Source organism: Eucyclogobius newberryi, unplaced genomic scaffold, assembly GCF_026437365.1.
Source record: "Eucyclogobius newberryi isolate DKJ021-1_F unplaced genomic scaffold, fEucNew1.0.hap1 SCAF_141, whole genome shotgun sequence".
Classification (NCBI taxonomy): Eukaryota; Metazoa; Chordata; class Actinopteri; order Gobiiformes; family Gobiidae; genus Eucyclogobius; species Eucyclogobius newberryi.
Genome location: NW_027315770.1, coordinates 173,701 through 192,500, shown reverse-complemented (window position 1 = coordinate 192,500; position 18,800 = coordinate 173,701). Strand labels below are relative to the sequence as shown.

At 52.9% G+C, this 18,800-nt stretch overlaps 2 protein-coding genes across 2 annotated transcripts in view; one reads left to right on the top strand and one right to left on the bottom strand.

Moving 5' to 3' along the window:
• Positions 1-2,804, top strand: part of pfdn1 (prefoldin subunit 1) — a 5,315-nt gene extending 2,511 nt beyond the window's left edge. The window contains exons 3-4 of the mRNA XM_072445406.1: positions 1,397-1,481; positions 2,714-2,804. Of these exons, the coding sequence (XP_072301507.1) occupies positions 1,397-1,481; positions 2,714-2,797 (169 nt within the window). The 3' untranslated portion in view covers positions 2,798-2,804. The remainder of the gene's footprint in view (positions 1-1,396; positions 1,482-2,713) is intronic.
• Positions 2,805-4,583: 1,779 nt separating this feature from the next.
• ttc1 (tetratricopeptide repeat domain 1) lies at positions 4,584-18,281 on the bottom strand. The gene is made up of 8 exons (XM_072445405.1): positions 18,184-18,281; positions 16,702-17,357; positions 16,523-16,583; positions 12,509-12,621; positions 11,309-11,345; positions 10,332-10,480; positions 7,672-7,726; positions 4,584-4,783 (listed from the first exon to the last, which is right to left on the bottom strand). The coding sequence occupies exons 2-8, from the start codon at positions 17,350-17,352 to the stop codon at positions 4,647-4,649; spliced, it is 1,203 nt and encodes a 400-aa protein (XP_072301506.1). The 5' UTR covers positions 17,353-17,357; positions 18,184-18,281; the 3' UTR covers positions 4,584-4,646.
• Between the last annotated feature and the right edge of the window lie 519 nt (positions 18,282-18,800).

Below are 18,800 nucleotides of genomic sequence, written 5' to 3'. Positions count from 1 at the left end.
TACACTCTCTATACTCTACACCCGCCTGTACGAGGGCGTGGGACGCATGTGAGGACACTACACTCTACACCCGCCTGTACGAGGACGCATGTGAGGACACTACACTCTACACCCGCTTGTACGAGGGCGTGGGACGCATGTGAGGACACTACACTCTACACCCGCCTGTACGAGGGCGTGGGACGCATGTGAGGACACTACACTCTCTATACTCTACACCCGCCTGTACGAGGGCGTGGGACGCATGTGAGGACACTACACTCTCTATACTCTACACCCGCCTGTACGAGGGCGTGGGACGCATGTGAGGACACTATACTCTCTATACTCTACACCCGCCTGTACGAGGGCGTGGGACGCATGTGAGGACACTACACTCTCTATACTCTACACCCGCCTGTACGAGGGCGTGGGACGCATGTGAGGACACTACACTCTACACCCGCTTGTACGAGGGCGTGGGACGCATGTGAGGACACTACACTCTACACCCGCCTGTACGAGGACGCATGTGAGGACACTACACTCTACACCCGCTTGTACGAGGGCGTGGGACGCATGTGAGGACACTACACTCTACACCCGCTTGTACGAGCGCGTGGGACGCATGTGAGGACACTACACTCTACACCCGCCTGTACGAGGGCGTGGGACGCATGTGAAGACACTACACTCTACACCCGCTTGTACGAGGGCGTGGGACGCATGTGAGGACACTACACTCTACACCCGCTTGTACGAGGACGTGGGACGCATGTGAGGACACTAACACTCTACACCCGCCTGTACGAGGGCGTGGGACGCATGTGAGGACACTACACTCTACACCCGCCTGTACGAGGGCGTGGGACGCATGTGAGGACACTACACTCTACACCCGCCTGTACGAGGGCGTGGGACGCATGTGAGGACACTACACTCTCTATACTCTACACCCGCCTGTACGAGGGCGTGGGACGCATGTGAGGACACTACACTCTCTATACTCTACACCCGCCTGTACGAGGGCGTGGGACGCATGTGAGGACACTACACTCTCTATACTCTACACCCGCTTGTACGAGGGCGTGGGACGCATGTGAGGACACTACACTCTACACCCGCTTGTACGAGGGCGTGGGACGCATGTGAGGACACTACACTCTACACCCGCTTGTACGAGGACGTGGGACGCATGTGAGGACACTACACACTCTACACTGTTCACTCTGTTGTGAAAGTGTTTTTGGTGCTAAGTTTGTTAGCAGTGACATGGTTAGAGAAGGTAACCATGGTGACGTGGTTAGAGAAGGTAACCATGGTGACGTGGTTAGAGAAGGTAACCATGGTGACGTGGTTAGAGAAGGTAACCATGGTGACGTGGTTAGAGAAGGTAACCATGGTGACGTGTCCTCAGGTTCATCTTTCAGTCCAAAGAAGAGATAAACAACCAACTGATGGACAAACAGAGAACAGCCGACGAGAAGGTGAAAGAGCTGGAGGTATTTACACCCCGACTACACCAGTCCACGCCCCGAGTCCACGCCCCGAGTCCACGCCCCGAGTCCACGCCCCGAGTCCACGCCCCGAGTCCACGCCCCGAGTCCACGCCCGAGTACACCCCCCCCCCGAGATCACCCCCCGAGTCCACGCCCGAGTACACCCCCCGAGTACACGCTCCGAGTACACCCCCCCCCCGAGTACACCCCCCCCCGAGTACACCCCCCGAGTCCACGCCCGAGTACACCCCCCGAGTACACGCTCCGAGTCCACGCCCCGAGTCCACGCCCCGAGTACACCCCCCCGAGTACACGCCCCGAGTACACGCCCCGAGTACACCCCCCCGAGTACACGCCCCCGAGTACACGCCCCCGAGTACACGCCCCGAGTACACCCCGAGTACACCCCCCCGAGTACACCCCCCAAGTCCACGCCCGAGTACACCCCCCGAGTACACGCCCCGAGTACACCCCCCGAGTACACGCCCCGAGTACACCCCCCGAGTACACGCCCCGAGTACACGCCCCGAGTACACCCCCCCGAGTACACCCCCCCCCGAGTACACCCCCCGAGTACACCCCCCGAGTACACCCCCCGAGTACACGCCCCGAGTACACCCCCCCCCGAGTACACGCCCCGAGTACACGCCCCGAGTACACCCCCCCGAGTACACCCCCCGAGTACACCCCCCCGAGTACACGCCCCGAGTACACCCCCCCCGAGTACACCCCCCCCGAGTACACCCCCCCCGAGTACACCCCCCAAGTCCACGCCCGAGTACACCCCCCGAGTACACGCCCCGAGTACACGCCCCGAGTACACGCCCCGAGTACACGCCCCGAGTACACCGCCCCGAGTACACCCCCCCGAGTACACCCCCCGAGTACACGCCCCGAGTACACCCCCCCGAGTACACCCCCCCCGAGTACACCCCCCAAGTCCACGCCCGAGTACACCCCCCGAGTACACGCCCCGAGTACACGCCCCGAGTACACGCCCCGAGTACACCCCCCGAGTACACGCCCCGAGTACACGCCCCGAGTACACCCCCCGAGTACACGCCCCGAGTACACGCCCCGAGTACACCCCCCGAGTACACGCCCCGAGTACACGCCCCGAGTACACCCCCCGAGTACACCCCCCGCAGTTGCAGGGGCCAAAAATCTGAATGTGTGTATTTTATGACGTTTAAAAACGAGTGTTTTGAACTGAACATGTTGTTGTTTGTTTGCAGCAGAAGAAGAAGTACCTGGAGCGCAGCGTGAAGGAGGCGGAGGACAACATCAGGGAGATGCTCATGTCCCGACGACAGCACTGAAACACACTTTATTAAAACTCCTTCATCTGCACTTTTGTCTTTTTTAATGTCACATTCAAAGCTTTTCTAAGACTGATGTCAGAGCAGATGATGAAGACCAGGGGCCCGGCCCGGTCCACACTGGACCAGAGCGCAGCGTGAAGGTCCGGACCCGGGGGCCCGGGGCCGGTCCAGAGGCTTTAAAGAGTTTAGATGGAGCATTCATCTGGATCTGATTCATCTTCTTCTGTCTTCAAAGTGTCAAGTTTTTTTTCTATTGTCAATGAACAGAATTCACAAACAGGAACTTGTTTTAGTGATTCAATGCAACATAAAACAATGATAAAACATAGTAGAAAAAGCTTCAGTTGTAGTCATCTGGACTCAGTTTGAAAAAATAGACGTTTCAACTCTCATCCAAGGGTCATTGCCAATAACGTTGACATCGTTATTGACAATGACTCTTGGATGAGAGTTGAAACATCTATTTTTTCAAACTGAGTCCAGATGACTACAACTGAAGCTTTTTCTACTATGGAACACGCCTGGACGAATGAGGGCTTACACCCACAAATGATAAAACAGCCTATTTAAGTCACAAAGAGAAACAATTCAAATCTGCCATAGGATAAAAAAAATGTAAATAGGCTTAATATGTTCAAATGTAGTGCCGAAAGTGACAGCCTGAGGGGAGTGGCCTCCTGCCTGAGGGGAGTGGCCTCCTGCCTGAGGGGAGTGGCCTCCTGCCTGAGGGGAGTGGCCTCCTGCCTGAGGGGAGTGGCCTCCTGCCTGAGGGGAGTGGCCTGCAGAGATGGAAGTCTGGAGTCGATCACCTTCTCCGCAGAGGGCGCTGTAGTCTCTGTTTGTCCCCGTCTGTGGCTCCAGCGTATCACACGGTGATGGACCACTTGAGGTCCTGGGTGACGGGGTGAGGTCCTGGGTGACGGGGTGAGGTCCTGGGTGACGGGGTGAGGTCCTGGGTGACGGGGTGAGGTCCTGGGTGAGGTCCTGGGTGACGGGGTGAGGTCCTGGGTGACGGGGTGAGGTCCTGGGTGACGGGGGTGAGGTCCTGGGTGACGGGGGTGAGGTCCTGGGTGACGGGGTGAGGTCCTGGGTAGGTGAGGTCCACAAGGTTCATCACTTTATGTATAAAAAGGTTCAGTTTCATCTGGTTCAGTTCAGTCCCAGATTCATGGTCAGAAAGTGAAACATGTCGTTTTGTCTGAACTGAACCAGATGAAAGTGAAGCCTCCACTGGACCAGTGAGGGACACGAGCTCATCACTTTATGCTTTCTGAAAATGAATCTATTTGAATTGAAACATTGAGACATTTGATCATCATCAGCTTCGACGCACAAACACTGTATTACAATGAGCCGAGGTCAAGAGCGGGAAAGACATTCAACTCAAGATAACCCGTGTTAAAGTTCTGTTTGTTCTAAAACGGAAAAAAACAGAAAAGACATAAATAAATCATGTTTTATTTGAACAAAACTCCGAAAGACACTTTAAAGGCTCTGACCCGGCTCTGACCCGGCTCTGACCCGGCTCTGACCCGGCTCTGACCCGGCTCTGACCGGCTCTGACCGGCTCTGACCCGGCTCTGACCCGGCTCTGACCGGCTCTGACCCGGCTCTGACCGGCTCTGACCCGGCTCTGACCCGGCTCTGACCCGGCTCTGACCGGCTCTGACCCGGCTCTGACCCGGCTCTGACCGGCTCTGACCGGCTCTGACCCGGCTCTGACCCGGCTCTGACCGGCTCTGACCGGCTCTGACCGGCTCTGACCCGGCTCTGACCCGGCTCTGACCCGGCTCTGACCCGGCTCTGACCCGGCTCTGACCCGGCTCTGACCCGGCTCTGACCCGGCTCATCTGTTGTTGTTGTTGGGGTTCTGGACAAAGTTCACGTTGTAAGATCCTGTGCTCTGATCCTGGTTCAGCTGGAAGTTGTTGGTGGAGAGACCAAAAGGACGAAGGATCATGTTCCCCAGGTCCTTCAGTTTACCTAGAACATGAGGAGAACATGAGAACATGAGAACATGAGAAGAACATGAGAACATGAGAAGAACATGAGAACATGAGATGAACATGAGAACATGAGATGAACATGAGAACATGAGAACATGAGATGAACATGAGAACATGAGAACATGAGAACATGAGGAGAACATGAGAACATGAGAAGAACATGAGAACATGAGATGAACATGAGAACATGAGAACATGAGAAGAACATGAGAACATGAGATGAACATGAGAACATGAGAACATGAGAACATGAGGAGAACATGAGAACATGAGATGAACATGAGAACATGAGAACATGAGATGAACATGAGAACATGAGAACATGAGAACATGAGGAGAACATGAGAACATGAGAAGAACATGAGAACATGAGATGAACATGAGAACATGAGAACATGAGAAGAACATGAGAACATGAGATGAACATGAGAAGAACATGAGAACATGAGATGAACATGAGAACATGAGAAGAACATGAGAACATGAGATGAACATGAGAAGAACATGAGGAGAACATGAGAACATGAGATGAACATGAGAACATGAGATGAACATGAGAACATGAGAAGAACATGAGAAGAACATGAGAAGAACATGAGAACATGAGATGAACATGAGAACATGAGATGAACATGAGAAGAACATGAGAACATGAGATGAACATGAGAACATGAGAAGAACATGAGAAGAACATGAGAAGAACATGAGAACATGAGATGAACATGAGAAGAACATGAGAAGAACATGAGAAGAACATGAGATGAACATGAGAACATGAGATGAACATGAGATGAACATGAGAAGAACATGAGATGAACATGAGAACATGAGGAGAACATGAGAACATGAGATGAACATGAGAAGAACATGAGAACATGAGAACATGAGAACATGAGATGAACATAAGAAGAACATGACATGAACATGAGAACATGAGGAGAACATGAGAAGAACATGAGAACATGAGAACATGAGGAGAACATGAGAAGATGAGAACATGAGAACATGAGATGAACATAAGAAGAACATGACATGAACATGAGAACATGAGGAGAACATGAGAACATGAGAAGAACATGAGAACATGAGAACATGAGGAGAACATGAGAAGATGAGAACATGAGAAGAACAGGAGAACATGAGAACATAAGAAGAACATGACATGAACATGAGAACATGAGGAGAACATGAGAACATGAGATGAACATGAGAAGAACATGAGAACATGAGAAGAACATGAGAACATGAGAACATGAGAACATGAGATGAACATGAGATGAACATGAAAAGAAGAGAACATGAGAACATGAGATGAACATGAGAACATGAGAACATGAGAAGAACATGAGAACATGAGAACATGAGATGAACATGAGAACATGAGAACATGAGAACATGAGATGAACATGAGAACATGAGAAGAACATGAGATGAACATGAGAACATGAGAACATGAGAACATGAGATGAACATGAGAACATGAGAAGAACATGAGAACATGAGAACATGAGAAGAACATGAGAACATGAGAACATGAGAACATGAGATGAACATGAGAACATGAGAAGAACATGAGATGAACATGAGATGAACATGACATGAACATAAGAAGAACATGACATGAACATGAGAACATGAGAAGAACATGAGAACATGAGAACATGAGAACATGAGATGAACATGAGATGAACATGAAAAGAAGAGAACATGAGAACATGAGATGAACATGAGAACAGAGTATCTGTGTCCGTGTGTATGTGTGTACGTGTGTCCGTGTACGTGTGTCCGTGTACGTGTACGTGTGTACGTGTATATGTGTACGTGTACATGTGTACGTGTATATGTGTACGTGTACATGTGTACGTGTATATGTGTCCGTGTACGTGTGTACGTGTATATGTGTACGTGTACGTGTGTCCGTGTACGTGTGTCCGTGTACGTGTGTCCGTGTACGTGTACATGTGTCCGTGTACGTGTGTACGTGTGTACGTGTGTCCGTGTACATGTGTCCGTGTACGTGTGTACGTGTACATGTGTCCGTGTACGTGTGTACATGTACATGTGTCCGTGTGTACGTGTGTACGTGTACATGTGTCCGTGTACGTGTGTCCGTGTGTCCGTGTGTCCGTGTGTACGTGTGTACGTGTGTCCGTGTGTACGTGTGTACGTGTGTCCGTGTACATGTGTCCGTGTGTACGTGTACATGTGTCCGTGTACGTGTGTACATGTACATGTGTCCGTGTACGTGTGTACGTGTGTACGTGTGTACGTGTGTCCGTGTACGTGTGTACGTGTACATGTGTCCGTGTACGTGTGTACGTGTATATGTGTACGTGTACATGTGTCCGTGTACGTGTGTACGTGTGTCCGTGTACGTGTGTCCGTGTACGTGTGTCCGTGTACGTGTGCACGTGTACATGTACGTGTGTCCGTGTACGTGTGTACGTGTATATGTGCACGTGTACATGTGTACGTGTACGTGTGTACGTGTACATGTGTCCGTGTACGTGTGTCCGTGTACGTGTGTACGTGTACATGTGTCCGTGTACGTGTGTCCGTGTGTCCGTGTACATGTGTCCGTGTACGTGTGTCCGTGTGTCCGTGTACATGTGTCCGTGTACGTGTGTCCGTGTGTCCGTGTACGTGTGTACGTGTACGTGTGCACGTGTGTCCGTGTCCGTGTGTGTGTGTCCGTGTACGTGTGTCCGTGCGTACGTGTACGTGTACGTGTACATGTGTCCGTGTACGTGTGTCTGTGTACGTGTGTACGTGTACATGTGTCCGTGTGTACGTGTACATGTGTACGTGTACATGTGTACATGTACATCAGATACATGTACACAGACTTTCGAAACACAAACGTACCCATCATTTCCTCTTTGAGTTTCTCGTTTCTCTCGTGGATCAGAGGAGGAAGTCTCTGCAACACAAACACCCTCAGAACCATGGCAACAGCAACACTAACACAAAGGACACGAGGACACAAACACACGAGGACACAAACACACGAGGACACAACGAGGACCAAACACACGAGGACCAAACACACGAGGACACAAACACACGAGGACACAAACACACGAGGACACAAACACACGAGGACACAAACACACGAGGACACAAACACACGAGGACCAAACACACGAGGACACAAACACACGAGGACCAAACACACGAGGACACAAACACACGAGGACCAAACACACGAGGACATAAACACACGAGGACATAAACACACGAGGACATAAACACACGAGGACATAAACACACGAGGACATAAACACACGAGGAACAAACACACGAGGACACAAACACACGAGGACCAAACACACGAGGACACAAACACACGAGGACACAAACACACGAGGACATAAACACACGAGGACATAAACACACGAGGACATAAACACACGAGGACATAAACACACGAGGACATAAACACACGAGGAACAAACACACGAGGACACAAACACACTAGGACACAAACACACGAGGACACAAACACACGAGGACACAAACACACGAGGACACAAACACACGAGGACATAAACACACGAGGAACAAACACACGAGGACCAAACACACGAGGACATAAACACACGAGGACATAAACACACGAGGAACAAACACACGAGGAACAAACACACGAGGACATAAACACACGAGGACATAAACACACGAGGAACAAACACACGAGGAACAAACACACGAGGACACAAACACACGAGGACACAAACACACGAGGACCAAACACACGAGGACATAAACACACGAGGACATAAACACACGAGGAACAAACACACGAGGAACAAACACACGAGGACATAAACACACGAGGACATAAACACACGAGGAACAAACACACGAGGAACAAACACACGAGGACACAAACACACGAGGACACAAACACACGAGGACCAAACACACGAGGACACAAACACACGAGGACCAAACACACGAGGACACAAACACACGAGGACACAAACACACGAGGACACAAACACACGAGGACACAAACACACGAAGACACAAACACACGAGGACACAAACACACGAGGACACAAACACACGAGGACACAAACACACGAGGACCAAACACACGAGGACACAAACACACAAGGACATAAACACACTAGGACACAAACACACGAGGACCAAACACACGAGGACACAAACACACGAGGACATAAACACACTAGGACACAAACACACGAGGACCAAACACACGAGGACACAAACACACGAGGACACAAACACACGAGGACACAAACACACGAGGACACAAACACACGAAGACACAAACACACGAGGACACAAACACACGAGGACCAAACACACGAGGACACAAACACACGAGGACCAAACACACGAGGACACAAACACACGAGGACACAAACACACGAGGACCAAACACACGAGGACACAAACACACGAGGACACAAACACACGAGGACACAAACACACGAGGACACAAACACACGAGGACATAAACACACTAGGACACAAACACACGAGGACCAAACACACGAGGACACAAACACACGAGGACACAAACACACGAGGACACAAACACACGAGGACATAAACACACGAGGACACAAACACACGAGGACACAAACACACGAGGACACAAACACACGAGGACATAAACACACTAGGACACAAACACACGAGGACACAAACACACGAGGACACAAACACACGAGGACACAAACACACGAGGACACAAACACACGAGGACACAAACACACGAGGACACGCCTCTACAGCTGCTGTGTATGTGGCTTCTAAAGGGAGCATGTCAGTGTAATCTCACATTCGTCCAGCAGAGGTCACCGGCTTTTATCTGGACAGTTTTAGAAATTAAGCTCGATTCTGTTCCTCACGAGTTTAAATGACACGCCACGTTCTACTGCAGCGCCCCCTCTGGTCATGTCCAGTACTCACCACAGCGCCCCCTCTGGTCATGTCCAGTACTCACCACAGCGCCCCCTCTGGTCAGGTCCAGTACTCACCACAGCGCCCCCTCTGGTCAGGTCCAGTACTCACCACAGCGCCCCCTCTGGTCAATTCCAGTACTCACCACAGCGCCCCCTCTGGTCATGTCCAGTACTCACCACAGCGCCCCCTCTGGTCAGGTCCAGTACTCACCACAGCGCCCCCTCTGGTCATGTCCAGTACTCACCACAGCGCCCCCTCTGGTCATGTCCAGTACTCACCACAGCGCCCCCTCTGGTCATGTCCAGTACTCACCACAGCGCCCCCTCTGGTCATGTCCAGTACTCACCACAGCGCCCCCTCTGGTCATGTCCAGTACTCACCACAGCGCCCCCTCTGGTCATGTCCAGTACTCACCACAGCGCCCCCTCTGGTCATGTCCAGTACTCACCACAGCGCCCCCTCTGGTCATGTCCAGTACTCACCACAGCGCCCCCTCTGGTCAGGTCCAGTACTCACCACAGCGCCCCCTCTGGTCATGTCCAGTACTCACCACAGCGCCCCCTCTGGTCATGTCCAGTACTCACCACAGCGCCCCCTCTGGCCGTGCTGTTGTGTGGATCTCTCTCCAGAATCTTCTTATAATCGTCCAGAGCTTCGTCCAGTTTGTCCGTTTGTTCATAAAGTTCAGCTCGACGCAGAAGAGCTTTAATATACTCCGGGTTCAGCTCCACCGCTGGAAAACAAGTTCTACACGAGTCAGAGTCTGCACGAGTCAGAGTCTGCACGAGTCAGAGTCTGCACGAGTCAGAGTCTGCACAAAGAGTCCGAGTCTGCACGAGTCAGAGTCTGCACGAGTCAGAGTCTGCACAAAGAGTCCGAGTCTGCACGAGTCAGAGTCTGCACGAGTCCGAGTCTGCACGAGTCAGAGTCTGCACGAGTCAGAGTCTGCACGAGTCAGAGTCTGCACGAGTCAGAGTCTGCACAAAGAGTCAGAGTCTGCACAAAGAGTCAGAGTCTGCACGAGTCAGAGTCTGCACAAAGAGTCAGAGTCTGCACGAGTCAGAGTCTGCACGAGTCAGAGTCTGCACGAGTCAGAGTCTGCACGAGTCAGAGTCTGCACGAGTCAGAGTCTGCACGAGTCAGAGTCTGCACAAAGAGTCAGAGTCTGCACAAAGAGTCAGAGTCTGCACGAGTCAGAGTCTGCACGAGTCAGAGTCTGCACGAGTCAGAGTCTGCACGAGTCAGAGTCTGCACAAAGAGTCAGAGTCCTCGCGAGTCAGAGTCGTCCTCCATGGCCTCCCCAAACTCCTCCCCAAACTCCTCCCCAAACTCCTCCCCAAACTCCTCCCAGCCCAGGCAGCACAAGCTGTGGTACAGAGACAGAGTAAGCCCTGCCCTCAGGGAGGAGCCTCCTGATCCAGCCTTTCCGTTTATCTATTTATTTATACCTTTTTAAGTTTACCCTCAAACTAATCTCCTTTGTTACCCTAACAGCCCTGGAATGGGCAAATTAGCAAATACTTCAACAGTATTAATCGTGATGTAAAGTTAAACGCAGTACCTTTGGAGCAGTCGGCGATGGCTTTGTCTTTCTCACCCTGAAAAGAGTTGAACAGATTAAACATGTTGTAAAGAACCAATTGTGTATTTTCTTTTGACAAAACATTTCAATGTAAATTTGACTTCTGGTTTTAGAGAGTGCACTTTTATTTTTGAAGAACTACTTCCTGTTTAGCGTTTTGGCGGAAATAGCTTGACAGAAAAAGACGCTAAATGGCAAAAAGAAAAGTTCATAACAGAGCACAATTGGCAGGTTTGTTTGGTATTAGCCCCTCTGAAGAGGTACGTTCACCTCACATTGAAGCTCAAAGGTTGTATTTTGAGTAACAAAAGCTCATGTTATTTTAGTTTGGTGCTAAACTCAGTTCATTGATGTGTATTAATTACGATGTCATATGAAGCTAACGTTTCTGTTGTTTTGCTAAGGTGTAAGAGCATTTAGCATTTACACTGTCTTTTTGTGTTTCCGGCTCTTAGGCTGTATTTCAAGATTTATTGCCATTAAATCAAAAAATCATCAGTAAAGTGTCAACCTTCATTCGGGGGGGTCTGCTACACATGTATTTAATCTTTAAACATTAGATCTGAACTAGCAATAGGTTAGCAGCAGTATTAGCAGCATTAGCAGCAGTATTAGCAGCATTAGCAGCAGTATTAGCAGCATTAGCAGCAGCAGTATTAGCAGTATTAGCAGTATTAGCAGTATTAGCAGCAGTATTAGCAGCAGTATTAGCAGCAGTATTAGCAGCAGTATTAGCAGTAACAGCAGTATTAGCAGCAGTATTAGCAGCAGTATTAGCAGTATTAGCAGCAGTATTAGCAGTAACAGTATTAGCAGTATTAGCAGCAGTATTAGCAGCAGTATTAGCAGCAGTATTAGCAGTAACAGTATTAGCAGTATTAGCAGCAGTATTAGCAGCAGTATTAGCAGCAGTATTAGCAGCAGTATTAGCAGTAACAGTATTAGCAGTATTAGCAGTATTAGCAGTATTAGCAGTATTAGCAGTAGCAGTATTAGCAGTATTAGCAGTATTAGCAGTATCATTATTAGCAGTAGCAGCAGTATTAGCAGTATTAGCAGTAACAGTATTAGCAGTATTAGCAGTAACAGTATTAGCAGTAGCATTATTAGCAGTAGCAGCAGTATAAGCAGCAGTATTAGCAGTAGCATTATTAGCAGTAGCAGCAGCAGTATTCTCACCAGGTGCACTCTGGCGGCCCCTCTGTTGGAGAACAGAACTGCTCTGTCGGTGCTGAAGCTCAGAGGACACAGAGTCAGAGCTTCAGAGTAAACGCTCTCTGCAGACGACCATTCTGCAAGAAAAGACCCCAAACACATTCTGTCATCAGGCCCCTGTGAGAGTCAGGCCCCTGTGAGAGTCAGGCCCCTGTGAGAGTCAGGCCCCTGTGAGAGTCAGGCCCCTGTGTGAGAGTCAGGCCCCTGTGTGAGAGTCAGGCCCCTGTGTGAGAGTCAGGCCCCTGTGAGAGTCAGGCCCCTGTGAGAGTCAGGCCCCTGTGTGAGAGTCAGGCCCCTGTGAGAGTCAGGCCCCTGTGAGAGTCAGGCCCCTGTGAGAGTCAGGCCCCTGTGAGAGTCAGGCCCCTGTGTGAGAGTCAGGCCCCTGTGTGAGAGTCAGGCCCCTGTGTGAGAGTCAGGCCCCTGTGAGAGTCAGGCCCCTGTGAGAGTCAGGCCCCTGTGTGAGAGTCAGGCCCCTGTGTGAGAGTCAGGCCCCTGTGTGAGAGTCAGGCCCCTGTGAGAGTCAGGCCCCTGTGAGAGAGTCAGGCCCCTGTGTGAGAGTCAGGCCCCTGTGTGAGAGTCAGGCCCCTGTGTGAGAGTCAGGCCCCTGTGAGAGTCAGGCCCCTGTGTGAGAGTCAGGCCCCTGTGTGAGAGTCAGGCCCCTGTGTGAGAGTCAGGCCCCTGTGTGAGAGTCAGGCCCCTGTGAGAGAGTCAGGCCCCTGTGAGAGAGTCAGGCCCCTGTGAGAGAGTCAGGCCCCTGTGAGAGTCAGGCCCCTGTGAGAGAGTCAGGCCCCTGTGTGAGAGTCAGGCCCCTGTGTGAGAGTCAGGCCCCTGTGTGAGAGTCAGGCCCCTGTGAGAGTCAGGCCCCTGTGTGAGAGTCAGGCCCCTGTGTGAGAGTCAGGCCCCTGTGTGAGAGTCAGGCCCCTGTGTGAGTCAGGCCCCTGTGAGAGTCAGGCCCCTGTGTGAGAGTCAGGCCCCTGTGTGAGAGTCAGGCCCCTGTGTGAGAGTCAGGCCCCTGTGTGAGAGTCAGGCCCCTGTGAGAGTCAGGCCCCTGTGAGTCAGGCCCCTGTGAGTCAGGCCCCTGTGAGTCAGGCCCCTGTGAGTCAGGCCCCTGTGAGAGTCAGGCCCCTGTGAGAGTCAGGCCCCTGTGAGAGTCAGGCCCCTGTGAGAGTCAGGCCCCTGTGAGAGTCAGGCCCCTGTGAGAGTCAGGCCCCTGTGTGAGAGTCAGGCCCCTGTGTGAGAGTCAGGCCCCTGTGAGAGAGTCAGGCCCCTTTGAGAGAGTCAGGCCCCTGTGAGAGAGTCAGGCCCCTGTGAGAGAGTCAGGCCCCTGTGAGAGTCAGGCCCCTGTGTGAGAGTCAGGCCCCTGTGTGAGAGTCAGGCCCCTGTGAGAGAGTCAGGCCCCTGTGAGAGAGTCAGGCCCCTGTGAGAGTCAGGCCCCTGTGAGAGAGTCAGGCCCCTGTGTGAGAGTCAGGCCCCTGTGAGAGTCAGGCCCCTGTGTGAGAGTCAGGCCCCTGTGAGAGTCAGGCCCCTGTGAGAGTCAGGCCCCTGTGAGAGAGTCAGGCCCCTGTGTGAGAGTCAGGCCCCTGTGTGAGAGTCAGGCCCCTGTGTGAGAGTCAGGCCCCTGTGTGAGAGTCAGGCCCCTGTGTGAGAGTCAGGCCCCTGTGAGAGTCAGGCCCCTGTGAGAGTCAGGCCCCTGTGTGAGAGTCAGGCCCCTGTGTGAGAGTCAGGCCCTTGTGTGAGAGTCAGGCCCCTGTGTGAGAGTCAGGCCCCTGTGTGAGAGTCAGGCCCCTGTGTGAGAGTCAGGCCCCTGTGAGAGAGTCAGGCCCCTGTGAGAGAGTCAGGCCCCTGTGAGAGAGTCAGGCCCCTGTGAGAGTCAGGCCCCTGTGAGAGAGTCAGGCCCCTGTGTGAGAGTCAGGCCCCTGTGAGAGTCAGGCCCCTGTGTGAGAGTCAGGCCCCTGTGAGAGTCAGGCCCCTGTGAGAGTCAGGCCCCTGTGTGAGAGTCAGGCCCCTGTGTGAGAGTCAGGCCCCTGTGTGAGAGTCAGGCCCCTGTGAGAGTCAGGCCCCTGTGTGAGAGTCAGGCCCCTGTGTGAGAGTCAGGCCCCTGTGAGAGTCAGGCCCCTGTGAGAGTCAGGCCCCTGTGTGAGAGTCAGGCCCCTGTGTGAGAGTCAGGCCCCTGTGTGAGAGTCAGGCCCCTGTGTGAGAGTCAGGCCCCTGTGTGAGAGTCAGGCCCCTGTGTGAGTCAGGCCCCTGTGTGAGAGTCAGGCCCCTGTGTGAGAGTCAGGCCCCTGTGTGAGAGTCAGGCCCCTGTGAGAGTCAGGCCCCTGTGAGAGTCAGGCCCCTGTGAGAGTCAGGCCCCTGTGAGTCAGGCCCCTGTGAGAGTCAGGCCCCTGTGAGAGTCAGGCCCCTGTGAGAGTCAGGCCCCTGTGAGAGTCAGGCCCCTGTGTGAGAGTCAGGCCCCTGTGAGAGAGTCAGGCCCCTTTGAGAGAGTCAGGCCCCTGTGAGAGAGTCAGGCCCCTGTGAGAGAGTCAGGCCCCTGTGAGAGTCAGGCCCCTGTGTGAGAGTCAGGCCCCTGTGTGAGAGTCAGGCCCCTGTGTGAGAGTCAGGCCCCTGTGAGAGAGTCAGGCCCCTGTGAGAGAGTCAGGCCTGTGTGAGAGTCAGGCCCCTGTGAGAGTTTCAGGCCCCTGTGTGAGAGTCAGGCCCCTGTGAGAGTCAGGCCCCTGTGTGAGAGTCAGGCCCCTGTGAGAGTCAGGCCCCTGTGAGAGTCAGGCCCCTGTGTGAGAGTCAGGCCCCTGTGAGAGTCAGGCCCCTGTGTGAGAGTCAGGCCCCTGTGTGAGAGTCAGGCCCCTGTGAGAGAGTCAGGCCCCTGTGAGAGAGTCAGGCCCCTGTGAGAGTCAGGCCCCTGTGAGAGTCAGGCCCCTGTGAGAGTCAGGCCCCTGTGAGAGTCAGGCCCCTGTGAGAGTCAGGCCCCTGTGTGAGAGTCAGGCCCCTGTGTGAGAGTCAGGCCCCTGTGTGAGAGTCAGGCCCCTGTGAGAGTCAGGCCCCTGTGAGAGTCAGGCCCCTGTGAGAGTCAGGCCCCTGTGAGTCAGGCCCCTGTGAGTCAGGCCCCTGTGAGTCAGGCCCCTGTGAGAGTCAGGCCCCTGTGAGAGTCAGGCCCCTGTGAGAGTCAGGCCCCTGTGAGAGTCAGGCCCCTGTGAGAGTCAGGCCCCTGTGAGAGTCAGGCCCCTGTGTGAGAGTCAGGCCCCTGTGAGAGAGTCAGGCCCCTTTGAGAGAGTCAGGCCCCTGTGAGAGAGTCAGGCCCCTGTGAGAGAGTCAGGCCCCTGTGAGAGTCAGGCCCCTGTGTGAGAGTCAGGCCCCTGTGTGAGAGTCAGGCCCCTGTGAGAGAGTCAGGCCCCTGTGAGAGAGTCAGGCCCCTGTGAGAGTCAGGCCCCTGTGTGAGAGTCAGGCCCCTGTGAGAGAGTCAGGCCCCTGTGTGAGAGTCAGGCCCCTGTGAGAGTCAGGCCCCTGTGAGAGTCAGGCCCCTGTGTGAGAGTCAGGCCCCTGTGAGAGTCAGGCCCCTGTGTGAGAGTCAGGCCCCTGTGAGAGTCAGGCCCCTGTGTGAGAGTCAGGCCCCTGTGAGAGAGTCAGGCCCCTGTGAGAGTCAGGCCCCTGTGAGAGTCAGGCCCCTGTGAGAGTCAGGCCCCTGTGAGAGTCAGGCCCCTGTGAGAGTCAGGCCCCTGTGAGAGTCAGGCCCCTGTGTGAGAGTCAGGCCCCTGTGAGAGTCAGGCCCCTGTGAGAGTCAGGCCCCTGTGAGAGTCAGGCCCCTGTGAGAGTCAGGCCCCTGTGAGAGTCAGGCCCCTGTGAGAGTCAGGCCCCTGTGAGAGTCAGGCCCCTGTGAGAGTCAGGCCCCTGTGTGAGAGTCAGGCCCCTGTGAGAGTCAGGCCCCTGTGAGAGTCAGGCCCCTGTGAGAGTCAGGCCCCTGTGAGAGTCAGGCCCCTGACTCACTCTGGCTCTTGAAGAGCTGGTTTCCTCGGTGTTTGAGGCTCAGACTTTGCTGTCGACGGATCTGAAAGACAAACACAAGAAACTACAAACCTTTTGAATAAAGTGTATGAATGATGTCGTTAAAGGTCTGAACGTTAAAGTGCAGTGTCACAGGTGCATTGTGGGTAGTGTAGTCCCACCTCCTTCTCGTCGTCGCTCAGCTCCTTCTCCAGCTCCATCAGGTGCTGTTCATCGTCCTGCACCTGCTCCGGGGGAAACTCCGCCTCCTGGTCACCTGCCAGCCCCGCCCCCTCCTCTGCGAGACCCGCCCCCTCCTCTGCGAGACACGCCCCATCCTCTGCGAGACACGCCCCCTCCTCTGTGCATCCTCGCGTCCTCTCCTCGTCTCCTCCTTCTGGATCGCTTGCTTTTAGTCTCTCTTTGAACTGTTGTTGAAGCCTCCTCATCTCCTCCCTCATCGTCTCCTCCCTCATCGTCTCCTCCCTCCTCGTCTCCTCCCTCATCGTCTCCTCCCTCATCGTCTCCTCCCTCCTCGTCTCCTCCCTCATCGTCTCCTCCCTCATCGTCTCCTCCCTCATCGTCTCCTCCCTCCTCATCTCCTCCCTCATCGTCTCCTCCCTCATCTCCTCTCTCGTCGTCTCCTCTCTCGTCGTCTCCTCTCTCGTCGTCTCCTCTCTCGTCGTCTCCTTTCTCGTCGTCTCCTCCCTCATCTCCTCTCTCCTCGTCTCCTCCTTCAGGTTCAGTCTCTGTAACACTCCAGACGTCTCCAGACTCTCCTGACAGTCGTAAAAGTTCTCCTCTTCGTCCTGTTTTTCTGTTTTATTCTCCATCGTCGCTGGAAATAAAAATTACATTTATAAAAGTGAAATCAAACTCAACAATTGAATATGTTATTGTATCGGCTTACACCCAGTTTAGTCCCGGTTTATACCCGGTTTAGACCCGGTTTAGACCTGGTTTACACCCAGTTTAGACCCGGTTTAGACCCAGTTTAGACCCGGTTTAGACCCAGTTTAGTCCCGGTTTAGACCCGGTTTAGACCTGGTTTAGACCCGGTTTAGACCCGGTTTAGACCCAGTTTAGACCCGATTTAGACCCGATTTAGACCCGATTTATACCCCGTTTATACCCCGTTTATACCCGGTTTAGACCCGGTTTATACCCCGTTTATACCCGGTTTAGACCCGGTTTAGACCCAGTTTAGTCCCGGTTTATACCCGGTTTAGACCTGGTTTACACCCAGTTTAGACCCGGTTTAGACCCAGTTTAGACCCGGTTTAGACCCGATTTAGACCCGGTTTAGTCCCGGTTTAAACCCGGTTTAGACCCGGTTTATACCCGGTTTAGACCTGGTTTACACCCAGTTTAGACCCAGTTTAGACCCGGTTTAGACCCGATTTAGACCCGATTTAGACCCGGTTTAGTCCCGGTTTATACCCGGTTTAGACCCCGTTTAGAGCCGGTTTAGAGCCGGTTCTCTCGCAGGTTTGACAGTGACAGCTGAAGCTAGCTCGATGCTAACAGCTAAAGCCGCACTTTAAACTCACACTTTGGAGTTAGATGTTTTGTCAGTTCTTTGTTTCGACTTTACGCCGGGTCCAGAGAATGTTCTTGTGGTTTATGAAGATTAAAAACACATGAAAACAAGGGAAAAGTCTGACCTTCTGCTGCTGTTAGCCGCTAGCGTTAGCCACAAACAAACGCGTCTGCAAGGCTGCTTCTGGTCACGTGGTCTGACGTAATTCTGACGCTCTCCACAAACAACTTGTGAATAATAAAGTTATTTTCGCTCTGTAAAATAACTTTATTATTTAGTATTTGTGTACCTTATATTATGTATTTATTATTACTTACTCACAGTAAGAATACATGTTTTCAATAAAATAGCAATAAATAATGCTGTAATTGAATAAATGGAAAACGGATAAAGCTGTGGAACACTTTGAGATATTTTGACAATATTTCGGTCATATTTTGCATTTGTCTGATGTCTGTTATAATGTCAGTCCATTACCTGAGAGCTTCTAGCTCCCAGAGCGGCTCCTAGAGCGGCTCCTGAGAGGTTCTAGCTCCCAGAGCGGCTCCTGAGAGGTTCTAGCTCCCAGAGCGGCTCCTAGAGCGGCTCCTGAGAGGTTCTAGCTCCCAGAGCGGCTCCTGAGAGGTTCTAGCTCCCAGAGCGGCTCCTAGAGCGGCTCCTGAGAGGTTCTAGCTCCCAGAGCGGCTCCTGAGAGGTTCTAGCTCCCAGAGCGGCTCCTGAGAGGTTCTAGCTCCCAGAGCG